Genomic DNA, 21,510 nt, shown 5'->3' with positions numbered 1-21,510 from the left:
ACACTTCCTCAAGGTCTTCATTTTTTTGTGAAGTAGTAGTCAAACATACAAGTCCTTTTGATTATTTTTCAGATAAAATGTTAGATTTTTTTTTTAATTATGGGAAGCTGATAATTTAGAGCCATTTTATATCTAATTTCAAGTACCAATCACTTTCAATAAAGTCCAGGTAACTCTTATTGAGAGCCCATGCAAGATAATATGACAGATGCCTTGAAAGATAAAAAGATAAATAGGAAATAAGCATTTCCAGTTTAGAGGGAGAGACAGGCCTGTGCTCATCTAAAAATGTATGAGGCTCATCTAAAAACTGTAATTCAGTTATAAAGAAGCCATGGTGATATTTCTGGTAGGAGTATTCATGTATGGAAATGATTGTCACCCAGTGTTATTTTTTATTTTGCTTCTAGTCTATAAATTCCCAGACTGTTGGTCAGTCATTAACACAGCCTGTGATGTCTCAATCTGCAAATTTACCAGTTCCACAAGGCATGTCCCAGGTATTTTTGTTTCTGTTAAATATTTTAAAATTATAAATAGTCTTTAAGCTACTAGTGGGGCTTCCTTCATAGCTCAATCAGTAAAGAATCTGCCTGCAATGCAGGAGACCCCAGTTCTATTCCTGGATCGGGAAGATCTGTTGGAGAAGGGATAGGCTACCCACTCCAGTACTCTCGGGCTTCCCTTGTGGCTTAGCTGGTAAAGAATCCGCCTGCAAGGTGGGAGACCTGGGTTCGATCCCTGGGTTGGGAAGATCCCCTGGAGAAGGGAAAGTCTACCCACTCCAGTATTCTGGCCTGGAAAATTTCATGGACTTGTATAGTCCATGGGGTTCCAAAGAGTTGGACACAACTGAGTGACTTTCACTTTCAAGCTACTAGTGATTTTTTAAAATACAGGTGCAGTAAATCTCAGTTGTGGATGTTTAGTATACCTGGGGATTTTTTGATTGTCAATGATATTGAGTACCTCTGGTACTTCAGTTGTCTTTTAGGGTTCATGACAGTTTTGCACAACAAAAAGCTATCCTGATTAATCCCTGTTGAGAAATACTGTGGTGGCTCAGATTGCAGTACAGAAGACCTGGTCAGGAAGATTCCCTGGTGAAAGGAATGGCTACTCACTCCAGTATTCTTGCCTGGAGAATTCCATGGACAGATAAGCCTAGAGGTCTGTAGGCCATGGGGTCACAAAGAGTTGGACATGACTGAGTGACTAACACTTTCACTTTTCATAGAAAAATATTAAAGATGAAATGTAGTTGTTCATTTTGTTCTTCCCATGGATATTGGAAGAATTGAGTAATTTTATTCATATATTCATTTGTTTATATATAAGCCATTTATTAAGCTCCTTATATTATCAGATATTGCAGGTGCTGGCAGTGCACATATATCTATACTAAGAAACTTGATTACATCTAGAGGGAATGATAGATAACTACAAATAGTCTATGCTCAAGGTCTAAAGCTTGATACGTGAGCACATTAGATGGACTCTTAATTGCAGACTGAGGAAGTAAAAGAGAACTTTCTGGAAGAATTGTTACTTGGGCTGAGTCCCAAAGGAGGCTTAAATATAAAAGCTAGCAAGACAAAGGAGAGGAATTACAAAAGTGACACTTTTGATTATAACTTCACAACTTTTCGTTTATGATTGCACTCACTCAGTGCCTCAGACAAGTGAAAAAACTAAGTTGTACTAGAAATAATCCGAAATTTTCTGTTGTGTTTGATGTTGAAGCTATCTCCACATTGTCTTAATTTCAAATAATATTAACACTAGGTATCTAAAAATACCTTTATCGTATATGGTTGTTACTTAAATTGTGCTTAGTTGCTCAGTCATGTCCGACTCTGCGACCCATGGACTGTAGCCCACCAGACTCTGTCCGTGCGGTGCTCCAGGCAAGAATACTGGAGTGGGTTGCCATGCCCTCCTTCAGGGGGTCTTCCCAACCCAGGGATCGAACCCAGGTCTCCCGCGCTGCAGGCGGATTCTTTACCATCTGAGCCACCAGACATATATAATTATAGCTATTATATATTATGATGCTTGTACAAATATATTGACATTGCTGTAAACTGTCATAATCTAAATAACAATCTAATTGTCATAATCTTGACTTTTAGCAACACATAATTGTGTAAGGTATTTATAGCAGCACTATATTATTAATAGTATCTGGAGTTGCAGTAGTTTTCATCAGCACTGAGTCCTCAAATAAGTATTCAAGTCTCATTTCATTCAGTGATAAAGCCAAACACTTTTCCTCTTAGTTCTTTGATTTTACTTCCCATTATTCTGCTTTCTGTGTTTATTCTTATTTGTATTTAATAGAAATTCTTTAAGTGGTGACAGTATAATGTTTATCTAAAGGTGTAAATAACTTTAGGATACAATATATTTATATGATATAAATATAAAATTTTAAATAATAAAAAATTAAGGCATGAGAATATTAAATTTGTAATATTTTTTCATACCTAGTGTAATTTGATGTTTGATCTGGTTATTCTCAACTTCAGAAGTCAGAGTTGTATACTTTGAAAAGTAATATTCAGTATTCTCAAAACAAACTTTTGAAGATAGGGTAAAAAAGCTTTTGGGGTGTCATTTGCTTTTACATGCATTGTAGTAGACTCTTAAGGTAAGACAGATTTCCAGTGAAGTGAAATTCTTTCTGCTTTTATACTGTATCCTGTGCTGAATATTCCTGGAAATAAGTAAATGAGCCTGTTTAAACTTAAGTGGTAAATCACTAAATGTGCTTAGTTTCAAGCAATAGTAAATAGAAGCTGTCTGTAACTCAGGTGAAGCGGAAATAAGTGAGATTGAAAACCTTACTCTGTAAGTAGAATAAGTATGCTTTTGTTGGCATATGCAGCATTCACTTAAAATTGCTTGGTCTTTAAAAGCCTAGGTTTTTGTGTTTGAGAACAGTTTGTTGAAAATTTTATGGTTGGTTAATCTGTCAGATTTTTATAACTTTCTAATGACCTGCACAAAGAAGACATTCTCGGGATGACAGAATTTTATGTGAATAACTCCAGGTGCAGGCTACTTTTTCGTTTGTTAGAACGTCAGGAAGGAAGTTCAGTAACTTGTTCTATCAAGTAGTAGCGCCACAGTAGGAACTTAGGTCTTTAAAAGCCAGTGTTATTAAGTCATCTTGTAATCAGTCAAGCTCTAGTCAGAAGCTGGATGGGAAATTTGAACAGGGATGCTATAAAAAATTATTAACTGGTAACAGAGATTAACTACTGAGAGCAGTTAAGAGAATTCAAAAGGATACAGGGAATACCAGTGTAGAGAGCAGCCACTAAAGGTAAGTGAAAGGGAGAGTTGCCAAGGGGGAACAGCTCAGAAAACTCCTTCCATCCTCCTGAACTGCTCCTCCAGGCCAGGCTGAGACTCAGGTCCCATCGGAGCTGCTGTGGCTACAGCCACTGGATGTACACGCATCACTGAAGTGCCGCAGACTTGGGCTGGGGAGCGAGAAGCCACCTGCTGGGATACCAGTAAAATTCGATGGGGAGCTGCGCACTAGCAAGCCAGTGAGACTTGCTGGAAAGTCTGCTGGATGCTGGTGGTGCTCACTAGGACGCTCCCCGCTGGCATCAGAAAGAGAAGGAGAAGCACTAGAACCGGAGAGGTGGCCCAGTCTCCCTTTACAGCATCCCTCCACAGCATCACTGACAGGACTGCTGGTGCCTGCTGATGAAGGAGAAGCGTTTATAGGGTCCAGCTGTAGTACCACAAAGCTGAGCAATGATAGGTGAATTAGATGTTGAGAAGCAATAAATTAGTAACTGGCATGACATTCTTAATTCATGATACACTGCTTACATTTCACATTTTACAGTTATGAGAAGTGATTGTAAAATGTGTTATATTTTTTCCATCCACGATACTTAAGTTTCAGTTCTCAGCTCAGTTAGGAGCCATGCAGCATCTCAAAGACCAATTGGAGCAGCGGACTCGGATGATAGAGGCGAATATTCATCGGCAACAAGAAGAACTAAGAAAAATTCAAGAACAGCTTCAAATGGTTCATGGTCAAGGGCTGCAGGTAAGTTACTACATTTGATTACAAACAAAGCATGCTGTTTGTATTTTGGCTTCTTAGGAAATTGACTCTTCTTAATAAAAAGTGAGATGCAAAAGATATGTTTCATCCATTTAGTTCAGTAATTACTCATTGGTTATCTACTCATTATGATTGCATTTACAGTTCAGTTCAGTTCAGTCGCTCAGTCGTGTCCGACTCTGTGAGCTCATGAATTGCAGCATGCCAGACCTCCCTACCCATCACCAACTCCCAGAGTTTACTCAAACTCATGTCCATCGAGTTGGTGATGCCATCCAGCCATCTCATCCTCTTGTCGTCCCCTTCTCCTCCTGCCTCCACTCCCTCCCAGCATCAGGGTCTTTTCCAGTGAGTCAACTCTTCACATGAGGTAGCCAAAGTATTGGAGTTTCAGCTTCAGCATCAGTCCTTCCAATGAACACCCAGGACAGATCTCCTTTAGGATGGACTGGTTGGATCTTCTTGTAGTCCAAGGGACTCTCAAGAGTCTTCTCCAACACCACAGTTCAAAAGCATCAATTCTTCAGCACTCAGCTTTCTTCACAGTCCAACTCTCACATCCATACATGACCACTGGAAAAACCATAGCCTTGACCAGACGGACCTTTGTTGGCAAAGTAATGTCTCTGCTTTTTAATATGCTATTCCGTTGGTGAAGGGAATGGCAAACCACTTCAGTATTCTTGCTTTGAGAACCCATGAACAGTATGAAAAGCATTTATAGTAGCTAAAGATAATTGATTCCTAAGAGTGTTTCCATCAGCATTTTTGTTTCTCCAGATTAGAGTCATCTTTTAGCAGTCTAATTATTAGTAAGCTTAAATTCCCATAATATCAAAATAATACTTTACATAGACTTTTAGGTACATGTAGGTACAGAATTTAAAGTTAATCATCAGTAATTTTTTGAATAACTTACTGGTAGGTATGATTCAAATTATAGTCTTATTTGATCAACCAACAGGGCCAAAGTTATGTCTATCCGATGCAACTAGGACTTTGGTAAAAACTTCAAGTGAAAACCACTTCTCTTTAATGCCATGAGTTATAAATGATGAGTGATGCACAGCTTCCAATCCACAGACCTTTGAGTAGCTAAGTTAGGGTAACGGTAACATATATAATAATCCTCAACATGTAAAGTGTCAAGCAAGTAGAGGTTTTGAAATTTATAATGCTTTTTCTGACAAATAGAGACATAATTAGGGGTTAGGATGATTGCAAGAATGAAAATGAGTATCATGTTTTATTCAGTAATTATTTATTGCTCATTGTTCATTCAGAATGACTTAGTCTTCTTGTTACTTGCTTTTAAAACTTAATTTTTAGCTGTTTTTGCTAAAAATGATCTCATTCTTTTTAATTTAAAAAGATCATTTTAACGTAATCTTTATTTTTAAAGATGTTTTTACAACAGTCAACCCCTGGATTGAATTTTGGTTCTGTTCAACTTTCTTCTGGAAATTCATCTAATATCCAGCAGCTTGCACCTATAAATATGCAAAGCCAGGTTGTTCAAACTAACCAGATTCAAAGTGGAATGAATACTGGACACATTGGCACAACTCAGCATGTGATACAACAGCAGAGTTTACAAAGTACATCAAGTCAGGTAATGTTATTGAGTACAGTGGGCTAGGGAATGTTCAGTAACTGAAATGTGTGGTGTTGCTAAGACAAAAACAAAGGCTTCATTTTGAACAATACCATATGTAAACCTTTAATAGTAATAATTAGAAACTATAGTATTGAGAGTGATAAAGTATTTTGTGCAAAATTGTTCTTAAACTGTTGAATGTTGAATGCTTTCTGTATTTCAACATTTAGAAAATTTTTGCGGTTTGCTTGAAATTAATATACAGACTACTTCTGTGTGTGGAAAAAGAAAGAAAGTTGCAGGATTCTGACCAGGACATGTGTTACCATATGTGAAGAATGTATTTTGTTAGGGCAGTGATGGCTTAATTAACATTCTAGGAAATTTTGGTAATTGACATGCATCTGTGATTGTAAATCTCAAGACTTCGAATGAAATACATAAAAATGTCAAATGTCAGTTACTTTGGGTGTTTAGTAGCTCTTCATGTATATTTTATGTCATCGTTGTTAAGATCATTCTCCTTTTCAAAACTCATAGCTTACCTTCCAGCAAAATATTGAAGACTAATTCATTCTCAGTTATTGCAAGTTATTCCTTGATGGTTCAGTTTCTCCCAGAGTAGTATGTTCTGCCACTTCTTTTTCTATCATGTCAACTATTGTTAGAATGATGAGTGGTAGAAGCATACTTCCTGAATAAATTTTTTTCTGTCTGTGAAATCTTCTCTTTTCTAGCAGAGTCAACAGAATGTACTGAGTGGGCACAGTCAACAAACATCTCTTCCCAGTCAGACACAGAGCGCTCTCACAGCCCCACTGTATAACACTATGGTGATTTCTCAGCCGACGGCCGGAAGCATGGTCCAGATTCCATCTAGTATGCCACAAAACAGTTCCCAGAGTGCTGCAGTAACTACATTCACTCAGGACAGACAGATCAGGTAGCTGTCATGTTTCCAGAGATGTCAGTTGTTTGATTATAAAACAATACTTGGATTTTTTAAATGAGATTTTAATTTATTGCTCACTCTAGAATTTGAAATAAAAACAATGTATCCTTGTTGAAGTACTTTATAATAAAAGAGTAATAGCAAATTTTATTTCATGTTATTTCATGTTCAAAAATGTGCTAACATATGGTAGAATCCAAATTCTACACAAGTTGTATGATAGGTTTTGTCAGTATCACTATAAAACTTGTATTTCTTCAATACGGCCGTTCTTGTGTTGTCAACGTAGTAGCAATGGTAAAGGTGTATGCTACCATAGTTTATACGTGCTATGGAGTAAGTTTAGCTCACCTTTCTTGAGTTTTGTTAAGTACTGTACTAAATGCTCAAAGTATATTATCTCATTTAATTCTTATTAAAAAAAAATGTGTGAGGGTCTTTATTTCCCAGGAAAGAATAAAAAATTTGGTCAAGGGTCTGAAGCTGTGAAGGGAGTTAAGAAGGGGATCTGAATTCAAAACTGGGTGTCTGATTTCAGAGCTCAAGTGCTTAAACATATACTACACTAAAGTTTTATGGGCAATTCTAGAAAAAATCGCCATCTGTGGCTAATTTTAGTCTTCCAAATGGCTGACCTAGAAATAGGTATTTTTAAAAAATAACCTTTTCAAATATTAGGAAGAAAGGTGTCTTTCAAAACTATAGGATTTCTGCAGTCTTATTATGCATTTTATTTTTACTTATTTTAATGCAATGTAAGTAGACTGCTGCTTTTATAATAAAATCTTGCTGTTGTATTAGACTTTGTAGTAGATTTTATTGAAACCCTATTAATAATTTCCAGAGTGTAAGGAAGCTGCTGGATTGCAGAAGCAGTAAGATCAGAGAGAAACTCACTGCTTCTTTTTGGAACTCAGTTCCTTCAAGTTAAAAAGTCTAGCTTTCAAAGGAAGTGTTATGAATATACTCCATAGAAATATTATAAAGGGCTAGATTTAAAGCCCAAGGGAAATCCATTAACATAAAATGTTGACATGCATTTTAGAGGACACAGTTTAGCAATTTGTAGACAGCTGTTTTTGAAGGGGGAAAAACAAGCAAACATTTGAGTGCCTGCTTATATGAGTATGGCATATTCTTTATCCCAGAAGAAAGATCAGACTAGTCAAAGCTGTAGAAAGGTGAATAAATCAGTATTATTTGATGTGATAAATACTTAGTAGATCTTTGAAAAAAAGGAAGTGAGCAGTTTTATGGGTTGAGGCAAGCAGGTGAGGAGCGTGGTCAGGGAAAATTTCAGGGAGGAGATACTCAGCCTGTGTCTTAAGAGCATTGCTTTAGATACGTGTGTAGCACGGAGTCACAGGAAGGTATTCTAGGCAGAGGGAGCAGTGTACACAAAAAAAGAAGTTAAAGCCAAAGTAAATTGCAGAATGTCTTTTGGTGCCAGAGAGGAATGAGATATTCTCATACTTAGCAGTGGGCAGTTGGGCAATTCAGATGCTAAATTCTTTTAAGATTACGGAGAAATTAGTGCTTAGCACTTCCGTGATTAAGCCACTTTATAATGTTATTTGTTTGTAAATTTTTCATTATGTTTTTGCATTAAATAATACATTTGATCCTAAAGTACATAATATACAATGCTTTATTTTTAAGATTTGGCATGGATTCAAAATAGATTTGTTTTGTCTTATGCAACATTTAAACTGTATAAAAATGCTAAGTGTAGCTACAATTATCTACCTTAAAACAGGTTGTAATTGCAGTTATATCAAGTTAAATCTACAGTAGAGTCTTATCTCAGTTTCCTCACCGTAGTGACCAATGATAGAAACTAAGTTCATCTCACAGAAAAGGCAGATAGAAGTGATATCTTTCCCTGAAGAGGCATTGTTTTTTTGTTATTGTTCTTTTATTAAAGACTGTAGAAGCAGGAAGGTAGTGGGTGGGAGGAGTATTAGTGAATTGTAATACAGTGGGTACTGCGTGTGATAAATTTGTAAATTGAAGGTACTTTTATATGCTGTTAGAATGTCATTTAGTTTTGAAACATAAATGTCATTTATGTTTATAAGACACAACTTACGATGTAAACATCTATAAACTTAGAGATTTTTTAAGAATTCCTTTAGGACAGCTTTAAGTTTATTTTGATTAGCAAAATGAACCATGTGTCACATATATCTGACTCCCAAGTACTTAGTAGTTTTATAAAAAGAAACAAGTTGATATTTTTAACAGATTAAAAACTTTTTGCATGCGTGCATTGCATTTTTTTTTTATTGTGGTGAAATACACATTACAAAATATTCACTATGCTAACCATTTTCACATGTGCAGTTCATTGACATACGAGTAGGTTGGCACCATTGTGATAGTCACGACCATCAATCTCCAGAAATTTTTTCTTCTTCCCAAACTAAAAATCTGTATTCATCAGACAATATGCTTTCCTCTTCCCCCTAACTCTTGGAAATCACCATTCTACTTTCTAAGCACATAAGTCTGAGTTTGACTACTCTAGATACCATATGTAAATGGCATCATATAATGTATGTCTTTTCTACCTGGCTTATTTCACTTTGCATCATGTCCTCAAGGTTCAGCCATGTTATAGCATGCATCAGAATTTCCTTCCTCTTTGAGGCTAAGTGTTACTCAGTTGTAATGTGTATACCACATTTTGTTGACCCATTTATCTGCTGATGGACACTTGGGTTATATCCATCTTTTGGAAGTTGTGAATAGCTGCTATGAACATTGGTGTGCAAACTGTGTGAGTCCCCGTTTTCCATTCTTTTGAGTATATGTACAGAAATGGAATTGCTGGATCATATGGTTGTTACATTTTTAGTTTTGATGAAAGACCACCATACTGTTTTCCATAATGGACAAACCACTTTATATTCCCACCGACAGTGCACAGAAATTCCAGTTTCTCTGCATCCTTGTCAACACAATTACTTTGTTTGATAGTAGCCATCCTATTGAATGTGATGTGGTATCTCCTGGTGGTTTTGATTTGCATTTCCCTAATGATTAGTCATATTGAGCATCTTTTCAGTGCTTATCGACCAATTGTATATAGTGTGAAGAAATATCACTTAGGACCCTTGGCGGTTTTTTAATCAGATTGTTTGTTGCTGTGTTGTAGTATTGCTTTATAGTTTCTAGTTGTTAATCCCTTACCAGATCCATGATTTGTAAATGTTTTCTCCCACTCTGGAGTGCCCTTTTATTTTGTTGGTAGTGTCCCTTGCTACATAAAAGATTTTAAACTTGTTTTTCAGTTTATCTATTTTTTCTTTCATTGTGTATGCTTTTAATGTCATAACTTCTAAGAAATTATTGCCCAATCCAGTGTCATGAAACTTTCTCCCTATGTTTTATTCTAAGAGTTTCATAGTTTTTGACATTTATGTTTAGGTCTTCAATCCGTTTTGAATTAATTTTTTTATATGATGTAAAGGTCAAATTTCATTCTTTTGCATGTGGATATCAAAAAAAGAGTTTGTATTTTTGTTTGTGATCACTTCATTTTGCTCTGTACATTTCTGTTTCACTGGTATCCCAAAGGGAATCTTTAAAAACATGTAACAGAATTGGAACATATGGCTTTAAAAAGCTAAATTGGTAATATCATGGGTCCTATCTTAGAGGAATATTCAGCCCACTGCCTTTCATAGTGTCTACTTGTACTTCTGACTCCCCTTTCCTTTCTTTCCTCCTAACAGATTTTCTCAAGGTCAGCAGCTTGTGACCAAATTGGTGACTGCCCCTGTGGCCTGTGGGGCGGTCATGGTGCCCAGCGCCATGCTCATGGGTCAGGTGGTGACTGCCTACCCCACCTTCGCCCCTCAGCACCCGCAGTCGCAGACGCTGTCAGTCACGCAGCAGCAGAGCCCCCAGGAGCAGCCGCTCCCGCCAGGTCAGCAACCGCCTCAGGCTCAGCTGCCTCAGCCGCCGCAGCAGTTCCTACAGGTAATTCTCCCTGCGGAAGAATGTCCCCGGCCGCTGCACCTTTCTATAGTGAAATTAGGGACTAAATGAACAGTTCTGTAAATGAGCTGAAAAATATGCACACACTTATTGTACAACTTAAATTTCCAAAAAGACAGAAAGCTTATCCCAGTTGGCTATTTTTTCTTCTCTTAGAAAACTTTTAGTCCTGCTGTGGAGATAGCCAGTTATCCAAATTGGTGGATACAATACGTGGCTGCTTCCTGCCCACATCAAGGCAATTTACAGAGAGCTCTCTCTGGCTAGTTTCTGGAACTCAAGCAAAGGCACCTTTCTCTCTCCTCTTGTTTCCCTAGGGGCCCATCAAGCTGTAGTCTCTATAGACTATAAGTATTAAAAGGGTTTTTAAAAAAATTACTTTAGGCATTATGTTAAATTACTTTATTGAATTAAATTTTATAATAACTTTTTGGTTATAAATTAATATTGGAAGAAAAATACTGTGAAGGCACAGGTTGTTCTGAGATTGAGTTACTGCTATGTGAACTTTGGCAGTTTACTTAACTTGCTCAGATCCAGTTTCCTCATCTGTAATATGGAGGTGCTAGTTGTTCATATCTCCTGAGTAAGATGCATGTGAATCACTGAGCCTAGTATAAGGTATATACTTAAACACCTTATAACTTGCCTTCATAAATGACCACTATCTTGAATAATGTAGTAGATACTCAGATTAACCAAAATGCAGACACAGATCTCTTGTGGGTATATCAGACAGGATCTGCTTATCTAAAGATGCAGGACAGTCACCTAGATTGGGATCCTCAGCAAAGCAGCAGGCAGATTTCTAGACCTCAGTACCCTCTTTGGGGGATCACAATAGCAGATTGTGTCATCTGAAAATACACCTTTTTCCTTACTGGTCTAAGAAGCCAGCAGTTTTGAATATAGGCTAAGCCACGATTTGTGCTGGATACCATTCCACGTACTCCAGGCAAATATCATCAGTTTTAAAGTTATACACCATATGGTAGGTATAATTAGAAGATTTCAGTATTATACTGTATACTCAGGCATAGATACACTGTTAGTTCATCATCATTGGTGTTCTGGTGCAAATATAATTCTTAACTTGATGTGCTAAACTAAAAGAGGTTAGTTACCTAATTATCTCTTGAGAGGCATACAGCCCCTTAGACATTAAGCCATTAATGACTGGGTTGGCTATTGTTATAAATGAATTAATGACAAGAATTTATAATAAGTTAGAAACTATTCTCTAGGGGAAATGTTTTCAGTGAGAATTAGGCAGAAGCTTAGAAAGGAAAAAGACTTGCCTTAGGAGCTCAGTTCTCTGAGTCTCTCAGAGAGCAAGGGCTCTTAAAAGAATGAACATTCTCTTCCACTTCTGGGAAAAAAACATTTCAAAGAAGCAAGATAGGCAATACCCTTTAGAAATACACTAATATGTAGATAGAAATACACTATTTGCTTTTCTGATTATGTAACACCTAGTTCCAAAATGTACTTTTGTTGTAACCCTATAAGGCTCATAAATACCCTGAATTCTTTATCTTACAAAAACTTTTCCTGATAACAGTGAGAAAAAGAAGATGTCTGCAGGTGCTTAGCAAAGCCCAGTGGCCTTTAAGGCTCAGAGATCCATCCTTCTTTGTGTTTGTGCAGGTGTCTTTCATTCACATGTGCAGAAATCACCTGTCACAGTTCCTTTTTAAAATTATGAACCCTGCATCAAGACATACTGACCTTAGTGAAGAAAGATCTTAATTTTAAAATTCCGCTTTCTTTTGACTAGTTTCCTTTGTGTCTCTAGAAGGAGAAATTAGGCAAAAGAAACCGAGGTTCGTGGAGCTGACACTCGCCCAAGGCCTAACAAATACAGAGCAGGACTCACAGCCGGGCTGCTTCCAGTTTCAGACCCTGTGCTCCCGTCCTGCTTCGGTGCTGGTCACGCCACACTGTCACATAAAGGACGCAAGTCTGTACTGTGTCCTCAGTTTATGGTACTTTTAAATGATAGTGTTGCTATTTAATCTTTGTAAAAACCCAGTGTGGGAGGTACTTGGATTATCCTTATTTTGTACATGAAGAAAATGAGGTCCAGAGGTGTAAGTAGCTTGCCCATCTGGTAAGCGGGGCAGCCAGACTTTGAACCCAAGCAGTGTACCTCAGGGCCCATGCTCTTGGCCACTGCTGCTCTAACGAGTCAAAAAGCTGGTGCAGAAGGCATTTTCTGTCTGGCCACAGATTGTTCATATGTTGTACGCTCTTAGCGATGATTCAATTGTATCATCTGTTTAAAAACGTGGTCTTTAGGACATAAAGTGAAAGAGTATGTGTGGTTTGTCTCAGGACATAGATAGCTTTCTGTATCATATTATCTCTAGCTCAATTTCCTTCTAAAAAATGAAATTCTGTTATACTTCAAAAAGAGGGAAATACTCATAAGCATTTTCCAGAATACTATTTTTAAGTGGAAAAAAAAACAAACAAGACTTATGTACAGGTTTTGACCCTATGGAGAAGTGGAAAACTTGAGTAGTCTTAATGCACACAGTATAATGGGGGTGAAGCAGTGTTGCATGATCCACTTGTCCTTTTAGACTTCTAGGCTGCTCCACGGGAACCCTTCAGCTCAGCTGATCCTCTCGGCTGCGTTTCCTCTTCAGCAGAGCACTTTCCCTCAGTCGCATCACCAGCAACACCAGTCGCAGCAGCAGCAGCAGCTGAGTCGGCACAGGACTGAAAGTTTGACGGATCCTTCCAAGGTCCAACCACAGTAGCCGCACATGCATCCTCTCTGCCCTCAAGGGAGGATGGGGGTGGTCCATAAAGAGCTGCTCAGATGACCTAAGGACGTGATGAAAAGTTCCAGTGGTTTCATGGGATGCAATACTGAGTGTTCTAGTTCCTGGAATTAGTTAGCAGGGAAAATGCTGCCTAGCACTGCAGATGTACATTAAATACCAGCCAGCAGGAGGTGATCATAGGGCCACAGCCAATTCTGACAGTGTTTTACTTGCCCAGATATTTTTTAATGGAAAAAGAGTATATTGCCAAATGTTAAGCTCAGCTATGAAACAGGACCTCCAGTGAATCAGAAAGGCACCAACAACATTAGTAACTTGGAGAGGTTCTGTGCCTGTTTTCAAGTGTTACAGAGGACACACCACTGCCATCCATGTCAGGGGTTTGCTTATGATGATGCCATGAAGACAGTCCAGTAGACTCAGTAGACCCCCTTCCCTTTTCAGATAATGATGGAATAGTAATTAATTTCAGAATGTTGTGTGGGTTCAAATTCTCTATGTACAGATGCTGTAAAAATAATATTATGTATATGTCTGGATAAAAGGAGAGAAAGCAAAACATTTTGTATGCTGCATGAAAGCATTATCTCTTCCTTTAGGTATGAGTACATTTCCTTAGATTCTGACGCCATGTGCAGACTAATACATCCTCTTTTCCCTTTTGTTTACAGTACGGTAGTGTTCTATTCACTCTTCCGGGGCACAAGTCTTTTTTTTTTTTGGTTCATACTTTGACTGTGATGTCACAGTTTGTTCAGTGAGGTATGATGTGCTGCTGGGAATGGAGTTTGTTTTTTTTTTTCAGGTTAAATTATTTGAAACAGGATTTTCAAGTTACTCAGAAATATCCCTCATTTCATTATTCTTCAATTATGTTTAAAAATAGGATTTGCACTGCTTTATTTTAAGATGGTTGGGAGTTTTGAGCACATATTTTGATCTAGTTCCTAGTTGGAAATAGTTGTGTAAACGGTTTTTAACAAGCCTGACAGTTATTTCAAGTATGTTTCAGTTATAGGAGTGAATTTGCACACAAAATATTTTAGGCACTTTTTAATGTTCTCACTGGTGGGAATTTTAACTTTTAGGATTTGTTGGAATCTTTTTATTATCCTCCACAATTTCAGTGCTTCTTTTAGTCAGAAATGATTCAGGGTTATTTGAGGGGAAAAAAAAAAAACCCATAGTGCCTTGATTTTCATTCAGGTGATTACTCACCATCTTGAACTCATTGTCTAGTTTCAGTAGCAGTTTTGAAATCTTGGTACATTTTTAATAGCATGTGGGTGTCAGCACCATTAAGGTCCTAATGAAGACTCTCTGAGTCTCTTGGATTACAGATACGAATAATTTCAAAATAAAAGATAACATCCTAGTGACACTATTCAGAGTTACTATTGTGATCACACAGTTGTTTTTCTAAATAAGCATTTTCCTTAAATCTGTGTATTCATTTAGGAATTACCAGTAAATATTTTCTCAGTGTGATCTTAAAAATCGTGCAAAGACAAAAGAAGGGTTAGGGATTGGCTTTATCTTCACTATAGCACTAGAATCGCAGAATCTTGTAGCTCACGTGCTTTATAAACATGAACTAAGATTTCGTTTGGTGATACCATATTCTAAAGGCAGTAAGTTCCAACCAGAATTGCATACATTAAAAAAAGCATTTTATAGATTCTGTGGTACTAATAATTTATAACTAGAGAACAAAGGAAAATTAATGGGAAAATATCTTATTGGCTATCAAAAATTATTACTGAGGAAAGGGAAGATAGCAAGCTGCAAGAAATCAAAATTAACCTTAAAAGAAAACGTGTAACAGAATTGAGGCTGTTAAACAAAAGATTTTGGCAATGAAAATAATACAGAATTGCTAGGTAAAGGTGTCAGGGGATCTCTCAGCTGGTTCTTAAGACTTTTCTGCCCTTAGCTTTGCTGTCATCCTTAAGGGATGTACTTTATCTTCCTGTAGAAAAGCATACCTGGCCACACTCAAACCAGAAAATTCATGTTGAAAAGAAAACAACCAAAGAAAGTTGGTACTTACCCTTCTACAAAAGAAGTGTTACTAGATGCCAATCAGTAATTAACATATCAAGGAACTCCTCTTCTAGCTAAATGACCATCCAGAAGAGATGACTTTGTCAAGAATGTCAAGAATAGATGTCAGAATATGTGTGTACTTAAGCATATGCCCACAATGGACAATGTTGATGTTGTAGAGTATGGCAACAGTATTTTTTTCCCCTTCAAAATTGCTTTCCTAACCTTATCATGCCATTCCATGTATTCTGAGTTGTGCCTCATCTATTTATTGGCAATACACAGTAATACAGATTTAGCAAACAAAAGGTATGAAGAACTATTATATTACGGTTTAATCCTCCAAGTCCCACATGTGAAAAGAAAGATGGTGAACCATGAGTACTGTGTACTCAGTCTAACACAAGCAAAGTGTAAGACAAGCCGCAAGGTAAATTTGTGGACGGTTCAGTCACATTCTCCGCTCCCTATCCCTTCAAGTATTTTTCCATCCTCAAATATTTAGGAAAGCAAATTATACAAGGTTTTGCTTTATAATTCCTGTTGTTCTCACAGCTCACTTTTTCCTGCTTAGAAATGGTCGCTGCATTTAAAGGAGCAGCTGGCTGCTTTTCGTTTGCTGTCAGAATGAAGTGTTGTGTCAGAAGAGCTAGTAACTGCCTCTCAGCTCCTGCTTTAACTTTGTTTTCCTCCTGCTTCCCTGGAACTTGGACCGCAAAGCGGTTCCTGCCCCCTCCTCCATGAATCAAGACTTGAGCATCCTGATGGAAGATTCAGCAGTTGCCTGTTATTCTTTCATTTCTGTAGCCAAAGCTGTTCATTGAAATCCAAATCTCAGTCATGAAAAAATACCAAATAGGAACACTTTTCAGCTACTTAAAAATCTTATCTTCCCTCTTCTTTACTGTCATAGATACTCCGTTTTTCTTAAAAAAACACCTTTTTTCCTGGGTGGCAATTGTTAGGTGTTGGCTGCTTTGAACTGCTCTGGCCCTGGGTGAGTCACTTCTGTTTAAACTACCAGTGAGGATTATAAGGATTAATAAAGTTGCTGCTGAGAGTGGTGTCAAAGCAGAATCAAGACACTTAAAAGTACTTTATTATTTGAGAGAAAATATTGGTGGAAAAACATATGCGGGGGACGGTGGGTAACATGTGAGTAGATAACTATATTCGGTCTCCCAGCTCTGTCCCAAGTTGAAGGGGGAATTTGAGTCCTGTGCTTATCACTTAAATCTGGTTTAAGAATGTACTAGTAATAAAGGGATGCCAGTAACTTTGAATGGTTTGTTAACAGTACTCAGTGCAGACTAGTGAAAATGTTACTGGGATTTTTCAAAAGTGCTCGGGTTGATGGTCATTGCCTTAAAGCATTCTGCTTGCAGTTAGTTAAGGGCACTGTGTGTGGAAGGGAGATGAACCCTTGTTCAAGAAGCCTTAGAAAGGGGCCCCTTAAAATAGAACTCTTGTTTGCCTGCTCTACACAGACAGGGGGAAATTATTTTAAACTGGATATTACTCAACAAGTTTTAAAATATTTCCACTACATTGAGGTAAACTATTTTTTTTTTTTTAAGTGGACTGCAAATAGCATTTTGCTCTGGTATTGCACATTTTTACTTTTTTTTTCTGTTATTTCTTTGGTGATTGAAAGTTTGTTGATGAACATCTGTGTGAAACTCACTCACATCTATAACCTTTCCAACATCTGTGACCCTGTTGTTAGTCCTTCGGGAATCAGTGTTGGAAGGTATAAACACTGGATATTACTGTTGCTGAGTGAGTCTAGCCAGAAGTAAGCTGATGGGAATTTTTAAACGGAGGAAAAGAAACAGCACAAAGGCACTTGCCATTTTTATAGTGATCAGAGAAAAAGAATCTTTTTTGTTTGGGGCGGGTGAGCATTCTTCTAAAAGGAGCTTCTGAAGTAGTTGCAAAGGAAAAGAGTTGACTATTTTTATAGTATATTTAATATATTTGTATATAACTATGAGTAGGAACCCTGCACACGCCTCCCACTTTTCTAGCTTCCTTCCCCTTTGGCCACAGCACTAGCAGAGCCTCATCCGCATGGGTGCCGTGCCTATTGTCAGCCTACCAAAACACAGTGCTGCTGCTTTCTGAGACAGGTGAGAAGACCCAACTCTCATGCCTGGGGATCCTTTACGTAGGAATAGCACACACTTCGCAGACATCACACCACAGTTGAAAAGCATCATTTTGAAAGGTAACAAGCACTTTATTGCAATTACTCATTTTGATACAGTTTATTATCGTAGATATTGCCATTTCTAAAGGATCCCCAACTCATCACTTAGGTGAAATTTTTAAATGACACATTTCTGAGAAATGTTTAGATCCAGTGAACCATAGTAGGTTTAAGGGAGTGATTTCAAGGTAGCCAAATGAGCTTTGACTTTTGTTTTGAATGTGGTAGAGTCAAGGGATTATAGATGCCTAGTTCCATTTAGACACTATTGTAAACCTATCTTGCCTATTGTGTGGACACCAAAAGAGACCAATGAGCCTGTTTGTTTTCAGAGGTCTAGGAGAATTGCATCAGTGTGAATAGATGTATAGAACTAACCTAAAAGTGATTGGTAGTCATATTTTAGAATACAGTAATTTCAAGAATTATTCTGAGTGTTTTAAATGTGCTCTGAAATGTTGGCATGTCATTTCAGTGTTTCCATTTGAATTGCTCTTGTAATGTTTTTGCACAAAAAGAACTGAGAAATACTACTTTGGTTGAAGAAAAGGAAAAAAATAATTTGGTCGTATTTTAATGTCTCCTGTGGAAACACTGGGGGTGAATTTTGTTGGTACAGTTATTTTCAGGATATTTGAAACAGTATTGAACAGCTCACAAGAAATTAAGCAACCGTGAATGGTTTGAAAAATTAAAACTCTTTCCATGTGACTGTTTTGCATACTTTATCCCCATGTCATAATTTAACACTACATTCCTTGTTTTTTCTTAAATAAAATAACTTTGCGGGTTCTGTTTTTGAGTATTTAGCAAGTTATTTTCTAAGCTGCCTGGGTTTTCCTAGGGAAAACGTTCTTAGGTGAAATAGGATATAGTTTATGAAAAGACATTAAGTGAAATCCCATCACCACCACCAGCAAACACTGAGGTGCTGCATTAAGTGACAATCAAAATAGTATTTATAGGAGAATTGAGAAAGGATTTTTAAAGAAGCAGTCACTTTGAAAGTAGTTATCTGGGTTTCTTGAATAAAAATGGCTAAATGTATTTATTTATATTTTAAACTATCTTTGCGTCCCGTTTGCTCATCAGCGTGATTTCAGTGTCGTGCGTTTACCTGTGGTTTGCTGTGTTCTGCCCTGTAGTCTGTGCGGAGGACCGGCTCTGCCTCCTGGGGGTGCGTGCGGGCCTCAGCCCTCCTGACCCTCTTGGTGGCGCTCCGAATCTGTTCCACTTCAGCACAGCGGTGGAGCCCAGTCCAGGTGCCCCCAAGGCTCCCCTCCTGTTCTCAGCTCAGTTAAGAAAACGTAAAAGTAACTCCAGCTTTTTTCTAGTTTCACTTGCTGCCTTTTCTATTTTATGGGCACTTTTTATATAACTTCCCCAACGCAGCCAAAGGCCAGTATGACAGAACCCATGGCACACGTTGCCTCTGTTTGCCCATTTGGAAAATGTTATTAAAACAATCAGCATCTTCTAATGGCCATCAGTCATACCCATATTAAAATCCATCTAAAGTCCTTAAATATAGGTGGGACAATGTATAAATACTGCAAACTCTTCTACAAAGAAAAATAATGTGTGCTGTCTTTTATATATAGTTTGCTTGGTCCTTTAAAACCAAAGCCAAACCAAACCTTCCTACACAGCACCATACAATAAAAGCAGTGTTTGAACATCTAAAGCCTAGAAATTTGAGGATACTCATTGCTGGTCTGCATTGGAACAGAATTCTCCACCTTAGGGCTCTTGAGTCCCACAGGCCACGTCCAGAGTGCACTCTAGCTTTGGGATCCCTTAGAGAACGGTAATTAAAACAAGTCAACCACAAGTTGGATTTAATGATGTAAAAAGTGTTTCTTGACTCTCTAAGGGTTAAATTGGAGAGCTCATGTTTTTAAATGTATGCTTTTAAGTTTCTGAGCAAACAAACTGTGACATCGCTTTAAAAGTGACATTCAGATGTTTTACGGTGTATTTTGAGCTGGCCTGTAACTGGTGCAGATTCACCACCGGCAATGGTTGTGCCAATACTAAAAAGTTAAAATGTAGGAGAAGCTGTATTGTGTTCAGGTGGATGCGTTATGTAACCAGACAATCATCAAGCAGAAAGAAAAAAAACTGGCCAGGAAATGTCATTTTCCTTTATAGATGTCAGCCAGCCAGAACAGCTGTCATTTAGATCATCCTGGAGTCACTTTGAGATCTGTTTTATCACGGTGTAAGTTGGGGAAGGTCCTCAGTATGGCACTTGCACATTCATTCTATGTAAAGACTGAAGCCCAAAGACAAGTTAAATTCAGTGCTGTATTGAAACCAGTTAGTGCAAAAAAGAAAAAAAATTTTCTCTCTGTAAATCTGTAATTGTTAACGTTAACATCAGTTGGTAGTTGTAAACACACACACCAGATTATTTCTAATGTTCTGTGTGGTTCTTAGTGTGCTGCCCTTGACATTGATATGTCCTTACTGCTTGGTTCTTGGTTTAAAATTAAAATTAGATATAGCCTGTCATTCTTCCTTCTGAAAGGGTGGAGCTGTAAATGGCTAAGAATACCTATTTTTCCTAAAGCAAACATTTCATTAAAATCCAGATTGATATACAAAAACAAGGCTGACATTTTCCAAGTAATGTCTTCAGCCCGAATCCTAAAATACACAGAAGCACGACGGGTAATATGAATGGTTTTAACGGTGCTATAATAGGTTCTCTGCTGATCTTCATGACCTGTTTGGAAACACAGTATTGTAAAAAATGTGGATCATTTTGTTACCAATTTACTATTGCCATTCTAATTTGGTTTTTAAATTGGTTACACTTGTTTCTCAGAGCTGTCCTTTGAGAAGAGTGTAAACTGTGTTATTAGCCTACCTCCACTCAGGCCTCTTGCTGTATGATCCTTTTTCCAGGTTATGATGTGCAGTTTTTAAAAACTTTATGTTCTATTATAATTCTTTTTCCTATAGACTCCTGTAATGTATTCAGAACCTAAATTGACAGCAAAAAGAGCCAAGCAGTAGCATTTTGTTTTTTTATAAATGTAAAAATTAGATTCATTTTGTTTCCTATTCAGTTTTAAAAATAAAAATACCTCAGTGCTGTGTTTTCCAGTATCGCCTGCATTTCTCAAGATAACACCGGCTTTATGTGGCACATAACTTGTAAGAATCACATTATTTTGGATTTTAAAGAATATTAAATATTTTAAAATCACTACTAATGACATTTTTCTCTTTTATTCAGCCATGGAGTTAGTAGCCTTTAGCAGTTTTTGCCTTGTAGCTAAGGTCTGAGCCGCCAGATCCTCTTGAGTGATGTGTCCTGTTACAAGAGTGTGGGGCCTCAGAAAGCCTCACTGTTACTCACTAGGCTGGTGCTGGGACCAGGCTGCCTTCACTGCCAGTGTACCAGCTACTTCTAACAAGAAGTAATGCAGTTCCTCACTTAATTGTAACAATTTAAGGCAGTATTAGGGATATTTTAACTGTGGAGATTTCTAGTGTAGTCTGGGGACTTAACCTGAGATTTCTTTGCAGTGTTTTATGAACAGTGTGTTTTTCTACCCTGTAATACACACTTTTCATGGTAGAAAAGTTTCTAAAAATGACTTTTTCAGAAATACATGAACTGCTGCTTTTTAACTGACCATCATGTTTAGATCTCCTCACAACAGTGGTCAGCCGTCTCCCACAAAGTTACTGCTGCGTTGAGAATGCTGGCTGATTAACTGGGTTCTTTCCCAGTCTCTCCACGTTACCAGTGACCGTACACTGTGCACTTTGTAGGCAGCCCGGTACACCCGACTTGGCTGGGTCTGCTCT

At 37.7% G+C, this 21,510-nt stretch overlaps 1 protein-coding gene across 16 annotated transcripts in view; it reads left to right on the top strand.

The window, feature by feature from the left end:
- The window catches only part of CLOCK (clock circadian regulator), a 131,956-nt gene extending 111,051 nt beyond the window's left edge, over nt 1-20,905 (top strand). For 15 of the 16 annotated variants that reach the window (XM_043448414.1, XM_043448413.1, XM_043448410.1 and 12 more), the window contains 6 exons: nt 411-500; nt 3,920-4,072; nt 5,493-5,702; nt 6,425-6,630; nt 10,377-10,623; nt 13,227-20,905. In XM_043448414.1, the coding sequence (XP_043304349.1) occupies nt 411-500; nt 3,920-4,072; nt 5,493-5,702; nt 6,425-6,630; nt 10,377-10,623; nt 13,227-13,406 (1,086 nt within the window). In that variant the 3' untranslated portion in view covers nt 13,407-20,905. The remainder of the gene's footprint in view (nt 1-410; nt 501-3,919; nt 4,073-5,492; nt 5,703-6,424; nt 6,631-10,376; nt 10,624-13,226) is intronic. The other variant, XM_043448416.1, reaches the window with a different exon arrangement.
- Nucleotides 20,906-21,510: the final 605 nt, after the last annotated feature.

This window comes from Cervus canadensis, chromosome 26 (assembly GCF_019320065.1).
Source record: "Cervus canadensis isolate Bull #8, Minnesota chromosome 26, ASM1932006v1, whole genome shotgun sequence".
In the NCBI taxonomy this organism is placed as follows: Eukaryota; Metazoa; Chordata; class Mammalia; order Artiodactyla; family Cervidae; genus Cervus; species Cervus canadensis.
This window is presented reverse-complemented; position numbering and strand designations above follow the sequence as displayed.